The following is an 11,350-nucleotide window of genomic DNA, read 5'->3' as shown; positions in this document are numbered from 1 at the left end:
CTCTCGCGAATTGATGAACAGCGCCGTTTACCTGACTTATGGTCACGTTTCCGGTTATGGGTTCCTATGCAATTCACATTCCTTTAGATGTTACCTATTTCCCCTAATTATTTCGACTAAATAAACTATGAGCAGACGCAATTTGGCCTCAGTAGTCCTTGTGTCGTTAAGCCAAATAACAACAACAACAACATACCTCCCCTAAACGTTTGTACCAATATTTTTGAGACGCCCTGTATATATTTTAATATCCTAAGTTAACAATGAAAAAAAAATTTTTTTTTTTCGTAGTCAAATAGAATTTAAACAATTGGTATTTTTATTCTCCGACAAACGGCAGGAGTACACGTACCCTGTTGCCCTTACCCTGAATCCGCATGTTTTTTTTTTTTTTTTATTAAAAGAAAAAAAAAACGCACAAATTACTTTTTTATTAGTGTTGAATGTTCTTTTATTCCGCACTGCATAAATGTTCATATTGTTTGTAGTTTTAACTGATATATTAACTAAAATAAAAAAAAAAAAAAAAGTTGTGGTTTCTTGTGGACAACCTGGGTGTTTAAATTTGTTTCCACTTGTATAGTATGATTTAAATAAATTGCAGTTTATCCACTAGATGACTTAAGCCGGAAGACTCCTCACTGTGTGAACGGCACCGAAAAACTGAGCTATAGTGCCGTATAGGCGGAAGTTTGATGTTTCAGAGAAGTTCATTGGTTTTTATTAATTGAGTTTATACTTTTATACGTGGTTAATGTCGATTATATTACATTTGTATGCCACTCAATGTATGTATGTTAGGTCATTTCGTCCCCCCCCCTCTATTGTGAAGTTATGGTCTTGTGAGTTGACTTTTATAGATATACAAATATGAATTGCTTTTACAAAACTTGGCTTTAAAATTTTAAGTGTTCCCCCCCCCCCTCAGAAAACTTATACATAAGACATTAGTTCTTATGATATCCTCCTATTTGAAGTAAAATGAGCACCTTACCTTTACCAAAAGTTCTTAGTCAACGAAGGGCTAATAGTTTAGAAGTTGAAAGAGAAAACTTCGAGAGAGCACAGGTAGGCACACCCTCTTCAACGTAAACAAATTTGCACCTTTTATTTGTAGAACTAGCACCTTAAGATTTTGTGTAATTTTGTACGTAATAAGTGCGATACCTTTAAGGTGTTGGCACCGGGTTAAGATATCAATAATTAAAGTGGAAATTTGCACATGTTGCTTAATAGTATGGATTTGTTAAGGAGGGAGATCGTGCGTAACAAACGTATGTGCGTTAACTTTATTGGTTACGATTAGGTTATTAGATCGAACGATGCAAAAATAATTTTCATATTTCAATTTACTTTGATTTGAGTACGGATTTTGATTCAGTCCAAAATAAATGATTGTATTTAATTTAGAGCAATGTGACATTGGTGACTATGCATAAAGGGATTAGATATATGATGCAAGGAAACCTCAGGCTTTTGCTGCAGAAAACTAAAATAATAAATAAAATAAATACAAAAAAATGAAACTAAATTAAATCATGTGCTAGTTCTCACATGTCACCTATCAAGTTGATTCTTGAATTACTCCAAGCTGACAGTTTAAGGGAAAAAAAAATATATATATAGAAATAAAATAAGTAAAATACAAGAAATTCAAATAAAAAATCAAATTTCTTTATGAAATTTTATTTCTTCAAGTTAAAAAAATAATTTTTTTTATTTGAAGATCTAATGCCATATGGCTCCATAAACACCTCACACTTATAAACATGACCTCATACTATAATTGTATTGTCAGAATTATTCTGTATTCAAGAGATGTGATAATACATATATACTCTTAAACTTAAGAAACATAAGATAATCTAGATACAGTATTTATAAGACTCACTCAGTATTAGTGGAAGCAAACTTAACAGCAACACCTAAAAAAAAAAAAAAAAAAAAAAACTCCATATTAACGGCTCATTCACTCAGATAATTTCACTAGCCTTTCCTTGAATTTATTCCAACTATCCACTTTTGCAGCACCAGATGGAAGCTGCACTACATCTATCCTGGAACATACTATTTCATTTTAAATTTTTATAAACTCTCTCATACTTGTGGCTCATACTTTAATTTATAATTCTATTTTAATTAGTATTAGCATTAATCGTATAAAGCAGTGGCCTCCAAACTCTTTTGGTCACACATCCTTATTTTACTTAAAAGGACTAGCTCACACACCCTGGAAAAAAAAATTAAATATATTAGCTTAATATTTTTACTTATTTATAAATAATTTACATGGAAGGCATCATACAGGGTGTCCACAAATGATTACCCTGATTACATTTTGTTACAAAAATTTTATTATGATTGGGAGGTTAACAAAATTTAACCAAATTGTATGCTAATATTAAAAGTTTTTATCAATACATAAGGACTTTAAAGAACTGCAACATGAGCGCTCTTGTGGCATGTAGAATGTCAAAGCAATATTCAGTCTCTTTCGATACATTTTCTGACATCTGTGAAGTGATGCATTCGACTGCACGTGTAATCCGCTCTCGTGATGTTTCAGTATCTGGAACAGCTGTTGCATACACCAAGTCTTTCACTTATTCCCAAAGAAAGAAATTCAGTGCGGTTATGTCCGGTGACCTTGAGGGCCACGAAATCGTTCCATCCCTGCCCATCCAACGGTTTGGAAATGTCTTATCCATAGTGTCACAAACAACTTGAGCCCAATGAGCTCCATCCAGCCGAAAGATAACAGTAGGCTGCCTCTGTTCCAATTGGGGTGTAGTATAATTAATGAGCATGTCTAAAAACACATTTGCACTAATTGTGTTTTCGTGAAGAAGAATGGTCCAATAATGTAACCATGTAATAGGGCGTACCACATTGATTTTGGGACTGTTATGAATATGCTGTATTACCACATGTGGATTTTCAGATCCCCAAATATGCACATTGTATCTATTGACTACACCACTAACATGAAATGAGGCCTCATCCAAAAAACAAACGTTCTACAAAAACTGATTATCCTCGTCAATTTTATTCAATATGAGGTTAGCAAATTCCTCACATTTACGACAGTAATTTGGTTTCAACTGTTGAAGTATCTGAACTTTGTAGGCATATAGCTTTAGACGTTTCTGTAACACTTTGTGCACTGTAGACTTTGGTACTTGTAACTGCCGTGAAGCTTGTTGCACGGATTTACTAGGTGATCGCGTAAAAGCATCTTGAATTTCACCCGCTGTTTTTTCGGAAATGGATGGTCTGCCAATGCTTTTCCCTTTCTCAACTGACCCAGTTGCCAAAACCTTTCCATCCATGATTTAATAAGCTTTATGTCTGGAGGATTTCTACTGTATTTGGCTCTAAACATTCTCTGCACAATCACAGGAGATTTTGTTTCAGCTAACCAAACAACACACTGAACTTTCTCTTGTATAGATGGCATTTTGAATGAATAGACGTGACAGGGCTACTAGCGGTAACAGCAGTAATCTTAACTCACTGGGCTTAAAATTCTATAATTGTATTGATGTATCGATAAAAACTTTTAATATTAGTGTACAATTTGGTTAAATTTCGTTAACCTCCCAATAGTAACAAAATTTTTGTAACAAAATGTAATCAGGGTAATCATTTGTGGACACCCTGTATATAAAATCACATATAATTTTAAAAGATCACAAATAAAAAAAAATACAAAACAAAATTAAATTGAAGTTCAAGTACAAAACGATAAGAAATTGTTAATGTAAAAAGTGTAGTAAATGTAATGCAATACTATTTGTTTTATTTATAATTTACATGGTATGCATTATATCTAGATTTTATTATTAGATATAATCAGAGGTGAGCTATAGTGGGCTTGAATGGGCTCTCGAGAGCCCATTCAAGCCCACTACTCAAGCCCACAACCATTACGAATCTAAGGGGGCATAAATTCAAATTAAGAAAAGACAGATGTAGAATAGATGTGCGGAAATTTTCCTTTAGCCAGCGGGTGGTTAATTGCTGGAACAAACTTCCATCTGTCGTTGTGGAAGTTGATAGGTTGAATAAATTTAAGGAGGAACTGGACAGGCATTTGGAGGGAATGGTGTGTTTTTTTTTTTGTTTTTGGCTGATTCTGCATAAGCTCATACATTTGCTTTCTTGCATCACATGCCACTACTACTACTACTATTGTTATTTTTGTTGAAAATTTGCGAGCCCATTTTTGAAACGATCATTTATTTTACAAATGAAATCCTGGATACAATTATTGAGTATCCAGAGCCGAAACTACGGTGGGGCGAGTGGGGCCCCATCCCCAGCATTTTAATGGTGCAATCAATCAGTTATGTATTTTAAAATTGCTTCATTTTTGATTTATTTACATTCGGACCTGTTTAACCAACTTCTTTATAGCGAATTTTTTTTTGAATTCCTCTTGGTAATTACATTTAAAATGGTTTCCGTTGAAAGAAGAAAATTTCCGTGTAACAAACGGATTAGGAGAGACAACTGTGTATGCATTGTTCTCACCTCTGGCCTTTAGGCAATTTAGGTAATTAAAAAGTGCAAATTAACGGTGAAAGGGATTACCATTTCACAATGTTAGTGGTGTCCGTAAAACCTCTGCAATCACATACCGAGAAGTCGTGTTAGTCAATATGCTTTCCATAGCCAGTCAGAGGATTAAGAAGATTCCGACATGGATAATAGCCCCTGGTCAACCTGTGTTGTGGTTCCCTTTTACTCTGACAAACGGGCATATGTTTTTCGGAGAAGTGAGTGATCCACGTCTTCCAGTAAATTTCTCCTGTCTATGTTTACATGGTCACAGTAGCTGAATATCTGAGTGATTCTGACATTTTGCATAGTATTCAAAGAACTAGTGGAAGTAGCAACGTGGGGGGGGGGGATTGAGTCAACTAAGATATTATATAAACTTTACGAAGATGAAATGTTGGCAGATTTTGAAACTTTGTTGAGCCTTTCACTGTGTAGAAAATGTTTTAAAATATAATGGCATACAGGCAATAATTAAAAAAAAAAACTGTATCACCAATCTCCAAAAAACTAGTGTGAATTAAGGATGATTGTTAGGATGAATTAAGGATGACCGATCTTTATAGATTCAACTTGATGTTGAAACTATAAAGATCAGTCGTGTGTTTGGGCCACGATGTAGCTTGCGGACGGCAGTTGTGGATTGGAGGAATTATCCTGCTTTGTGCAAACTTTTTGAATCAGAAGTTAAATATTCTGGATTATTAAATCGACTTTTATTCTGGAATTTCGTAACCATTTAGCACTAATGATCGACATCCTGCAGGAGGTCTCTTACCTTTCAGAAGTTTTACAGAATCGTTATGGTAAAAGCAGATAAATTAATTATTCGAACTATCAATGCTATTGCTAATTTGAAAAATTCGTAAGAAAATTATGAAGCTAAAATTGAGAGCATGTTGAAGTGGAAAGAATTTGAAGGAATCAAAATCGAAAGTAAGAACAATACAATTACCTTGTGACAAGTTATTAAATGCATTGTTTTATCCTTAAAGGATGAGTTATTAATGAACAGAGAGTGATTTTAAATTAAATGCAGAAAATAATAATACCATTGAAAGAAATTTCAAACGTATGCTACCGGAAATCGTGGAATATAAAAGAACTTTCATCTCGGTGGCAAGACGGTGAAAACCGAATAAGAAATTTTTCTGATAAAATATGAAATAAAAATTAATGATTTTAGAGATTTTGTCAAAGACAGTTTATCTTTAAAATCGAATGAAATTCCCTTTTCAATTAAGAAAGCCAGAAATATCTTTGAAACCACTGTGATGCTGCTGTACTGCTGAAGCTGAGCGAGCTTTCAGCGTAATGAATAATATTCAGTGAATGAATGAATAATGTTGGCAATTTAAACACGTTGCAGATTATGATGACCATACATCTAAATGGAAAACCATTGCTTCAATTTGATCTGGATCGTTACATCAAATCATTGCTCTGTAATCAACTTTTTTACGAAACATCCTTCGTGTTTCTTTTAGGTATTTTGATTTGTATATTATTGATTATGAAATGAAATAGCTTTTTTATTCTAAATCTTTTATTGATCATTCACAAATTTACATAATTTCTAGAAGACAAGATACAATGGATTTATGATAACTGAAGTAAGAGATGTATACTTGCGATTGCAACGTATCTAAATATCTCTGGAAAACAGCGTCAATTGAAGTACCGATCTTTGTAGTTGAAGCGACATACGCAGCTGTTGTGGGAACCTAATAGTGGAATGCAACGAAAATGCGAGGCGAAAAAAATAAATTGTTGACAAATATTTGCACTGTTGAAATCATACTTACTGCAGTAGTAACTGTAGAAAGTATGATTGTGGTGTCATACTATTCAAGAATTCTAAAAAAGTTAGAACTCCAGACATTATTGTAGCCAGTTATCATCGTAAGGGGAGGCATGATGACCAAGTTTTTAAGCTTTTTTTTTTTTTATATACAGACTTGGAACATTTTACACATTCACTAAAAGCAAGGTTAAGGGGATATAAGGCGCATCTGTCCACCCCTCTGAATCTGCCCCTATCTTGATATCATACCAGTCACGAAAAATGCGACACACACTCTAATCACGCTACTAGTAGTACGAGCGTGGGAAGTGCCTCTTGTGGAATCCACAGATGATGTCACTTAGCATTAGTAGAGGCATATGATGCAAGAAAGCAAGCTTATGCAGCATCAGCCAAAAAAAAAACCCACTTCCACTTAACCCCTCCGTTCGTTCGAACTACTTGTCCAGCTGAGCCTTAAATTTATTTAGCCTATCAACTTCCACGACAAGGGGTGGAAGTCTGTTCCACTAACCAACTACCCGCTCGCTAAAGGCAAATTTCCGCACGTCTTTCCTCAATTTGAATTTATGCCCTCTCAGGTGATTATTCTGAGCAAGAGGAAGAATCCCATTGGCATTGAGCATGCTCAAACCATTCAAGGTCTTATACACCTCTATCAGATCACCTTGCCAGTGCCTAGTCTCCAGACACTGCAATTTGCAAAACTTAAGCCTTTCTTCGTAAGAGCAACCCTTTGTTCCATTCACTAATCTTGTTGCCCTTAGCATTAGCATTAGTAGAGGCATTTGATGCAAGAAAGCAAGCTTATGCAGCATCAGCCAAAAAAAAAAAAAAGTAACATAAATAAATAAAAATAACCACTTCCACTTCACCCCTCTGTTCGTTCGAAATACCTGTCCAGCTGAGCCTTAAACTTATTTAGGCTATCAACTTCCACGACAAGGGATGGAAGTCTGTTCCACCCACCAACCACCCGCTGGCTAAAGGCAAATTTCCGCACATCTATCCTACATCTGTCTTTCCTCAATTTGAATTTATGCCCTCTCAGGTGATATTTCTGAGCTAGAGGAAGAATCCCATCAGCATTGAGCATGCTCAAACCATTCAAGGCTTTGTACACCTCTATCAGATCACCCCGCTGGTGCCTAGTTTCCAGACACTGTAATTTGCAAAACTTAAGCCTTTCTTCGTAAGAGAACCCCTTTGTCCCATTCACCAAAAAAAAAAAAAAAAAAAAAACCCACTTCCACTTCACCAATCTGTTCGTTCAAAATACCTGTCCAGCTGAGCCTTAAACTTATTTAGGCTATCAACCTCCACCACAAGGGATGGAAGTCTGTTCCACCAACCAACCACCCGCTGGCTAAAGGCAAATTTCCGCACGTCTTCTCTGTACTCGTTCCAGCATCTCTATATCCTTCTTGAAATGAGGCTTCCAGACCTGTATACAGTACTCTAGGTGTGGTCTGACCATTGCCTTATACAATGGAATAATCACCTCCTTATCCCTGCTAGAAAAATTCCTATATATCATCGACAATACACCATGAGCTACTCTTTCAGCCCTTCTGCACTGCTCAGAAAACTTCATATCTGCCTGCACAACCACCCCCAGGTCCCTTTCATTCTCTACCACTGTCAGTGTAGTACTACAGAGTTGATACGTTGCTCTGGGGTTGCTGTTTCCCATATGTAGTACTTTACATTTGTCAATGTTAAACTTCATTTGCCACCTCTCAGCCCATCTGCTCAACCTTTCCAGATCCTGTTGCAGTAGCATAGTGTCAATAGTGTCCTTGACAACCCTGCCAACCGTTGTATCGTCTGCAAACTTGGACATTAAGCTTGATATACCATCATCGATATCATTTATAAATACAGAAAACAATAGTGGACCCAATACTGAACCCTGGGGGACTCCACTAATAACATTAGTCCACGATGTGCAGTGTCCATTGATTACCACTCTCTGTCTTCTCGCCCTCAACCACCCCCTTATCCATTGCAGCAATTTGCCTCCAATGCCACAGTGCTCCAATTTGAGCAGCAGTCGTCCATGTGCAACAGTATCAAAAGCCTTTCTAAGATCCAAGTATATAATATCAAAGTTATTCCCTGCATCCAGTTCTTTTGTGACTGCATCATAGTAGCCAATCAAATTGGTCAGGAAAGACTTCCCGTTAGCAAAACCATGCTGTGTGTCAGCTATAACTGAAGTCTTGTTTAGATGATCCTGCAGTGATTCTTTAACCAGTGCCTCCATTAATTTTCTGGGAACAGAAGTTAAACTAACAGGTCTATAATTACTTGTGTCGCCCTTTGACCCTCCTTTGTGAATTGGGGCACATTTGCACATCTCCAGTCCATGGGTACTTCCTCTGATTCCAAGGAAGCTCTCATAATTATGGCTAAGGGTTTGCTTACTTCCTTTGCTGCCTCCTTTAATATAACTGGATAGATCCCATCTACCCCGGGTGCCTTTCTTGTATTTATCTTCAACAATTTCACCTCCACTTTACTCTCAGTTATTACAAGATTCTCTAGCTTACTGCCAGAGTTGAATACACCTCTGGCATTCCCCTTGCTGAATAACTTCTGATGTGTGAATGTCGATGCAAAATATTCATTGTTTGTTAGCTACCTGAGCAGGATCATCAACAGTTGACCCATCGATATCAAGTGGACCAATCTGATTCATCCCCTTCCTGCTAGAGTTTACATAAGTAAAGAACTCTTTGTTGTTTTTCTTTGCATCCCTTGCCAAATATTTCTCGTAATCTGCCTTCGCCTGCCTAACCTCCTTTGTAACTTGGTTACAGATCAACTTGTATCTATCATAGGCTTCTGTGTCCTGTGTTAATTTGTATGTATCCCATGCATTTTTCTTCTCTGCCATATGTCTCATTAGTTCATCTGACATCCACTTAGGCCTAAACCTTGAACAATATTTCTTAGTTGGTATGTAAAGCTTAGTAGCTTCCAAGATAAGTTCTTTGAATGCTTCCCATTTTGAATTTGCTGTTGGTAACATCATCAGTTGGTCCCACTGTATAGAATTTAAATAGTGTCTCAGTCCATCGTAGTCGCCTTTACGAAAGCAATAACCCTTCCCTTTACCCCTAATGGTAGTTACCTCTTTGAGTAAATCCCACTTCAGCACACTGTGATCACTGCAACCTAGTGGTTCATTTACCTGCAGATTCTTAATGCATGAAGAATCACTACTGATAATCAAATCAAGAGTATTACTCCCTCTAGTTGCCTCCCGAACATGCTGATGTAGAAAACAATCATCCAATAAATCCACAAAAGCCTTGCTAGTGTGTGAGTGACCAGTCCCCCAATTCCAGTCAATATCTGGGAAATTAAAATCCCCCATTATAAGACTCATTATTATTATTATTTAGTATTATTGATATCCATATGATGCAAGGAAGCCTGAGGCTTATGCTGCACCAGGAAAAAAAAAAAAAAAAAAAAAGTTCCCGAGTAACCCAGAGAGAGAGAGAGAATTAGAAGTAAGAAGGAATCACCAAGAAAGAGAAGAATGATGATATCCAGCTCAGGACCCTGGGTGTGCCAAGCCCATACTCACCAGATGTGAGCCCCCGGGGTAACTCTCTGATTTGCTGGCCCACTCTATTTCCCCGTACAGTTTCTTATTATACTCATCCGAATCATTATGCCAAAGCACACTCCTACTCTCAATTTTGATCTTCCAATTTTGATCTGCTTATGTCACACCAAACTGACTCGACACTGCACTGTCCAGCAATGTTGACTGGATTCACTTCCTTGGATTTTATGTATTTCTTAACTAATAGCATAACTCCTCCTCCCTTCCTACCCTGTTTATCTTTTCTGTAGACATTGTACTCCCCAAATTCCAGTTCTGCATTCCTTATATCTGTGTGACAACACGTCTCTGAAATCCCCACAATATCTGCCTTTGATGTTTTGAGCAATACCTCAAATTTATTTACTAAACTCCTAGCATTGGTGTACACGCAATTATACATGCACCAGTTCTTTTTCTTAGCTACCCTAACACAACCTATGTGTTTATTTGTACCCCAATGATTCCCAGCAGTCTCTGAAATATCCTGCTTCTTATTTTCCAGGCTGCGGCTCATTCTAATAGAAGCAGTGCAAGAATCACTTTCACCTCTGCCAGTGGCTACTGTTAATCTATTAGTCCTTGTATCCCCCCAATCTAGCAGTTTTCCGACGCACCTAACACTGCCTCGATAGCATCAGCAAACATTCTTGCAACCTTTCTATTTAAGTATATCCCATCCCTGTAGAAGCAGTCTCTCCTGTTAACAAGTACAGACCAGGCTGAAAAAAATTCTACCCCATGAGCCTTGCACAATCCTTCCAGGGCCGAATTGATCGACAGGGCTCTCGTCATATACTCCCTCCTATCATGTCTGGGCAGAATTGCAGACACTTTCAAATTCAACCCTAATTCACGGCTTTTTTTCAACAATGACCTGTACTTGTTAAGTAATTCCGCCGGTCTCCTACTCTTTAATATCATTAGTGCCAACGTGTACAACTATATCACCTTTTGTGCCCTTAAAAGATGTTATCCGCTCTACAATGTCATCAACCTTTGCCCCTGGCAGACATACCCTGGTCCTGTTCCACCTATCGTTTTTACAAAGCATGTTTCCCGTTTCCCTGACAATAGAGCCACCAACAACTACTAGTTCCTTTGGGACCAGCGCATTCTGCCTTGGGGGCTGCCGCTGTGTTGCATGATGACCAAGTGCAAGCTCTGGCATTGGTGTGGGCAGCTGAGTGGTTGATGGGCCCCTCACTTTTAATCCTTCGAGGGCATCCACCCTGTCCTTCAAGCTCTCATATAGGCCAGTAACAATGCTGAGTTGTCGCCTGATTTCCTTACACTCCTTGCATCGCGCACACACACACAAAGACATCCCCCATGGCAGTATCATGTCCCGTACCTGACTGCTCCAC

At 37.5% G+C, this 11,350-nt stretch overlaps 1 protein-coding gene across 1 annotated transcript in view; it reads left to right on the top strand.

Moving 5' to 3' along the window:
* The first annotated feature begins 642 nt into the window (after window positions 1–642).
* LOC150085164 (huntingtin-interacting protein 1-like) overlaps window positions 643–11,350 on the top strand; it is a 637,041-nt gene continuing 626,333 nt past the window's right edge. The window contains exon 1 of the mRNA XM_090373855.1: window positions 643–1,068. Coding sequence (XP_090229981.1) covers window positions 982–1,068 — 87 coding nt within the window. The 5' untranslated portion in view covers window positions 643–981. The remainder of the gene's footprint in view (window positions 1,069–11,350) is intronic.

The sequence above is a fragment of the Mastigoproctus giganteus genome, chromosome 5, assembly GCF_048544385.1.
Source record: "Mastigoproctus giganteus isolate SK-2022 chromosome 5, ASM4854438v1, whole genome shotgun sequence".
Lineage (NCBI taxonomy): Eukaryota > Metazoa > Arthropoda > Arachnida > Uropygi > Thelyphonidae > Mastigoproctus > Mastigoproctus giganteus.
The sequence above is the reverse complement of the archived record's forward strand: the minus strand, read 5'-3'. Positions and strand labels throughout refer to the sequence as shown.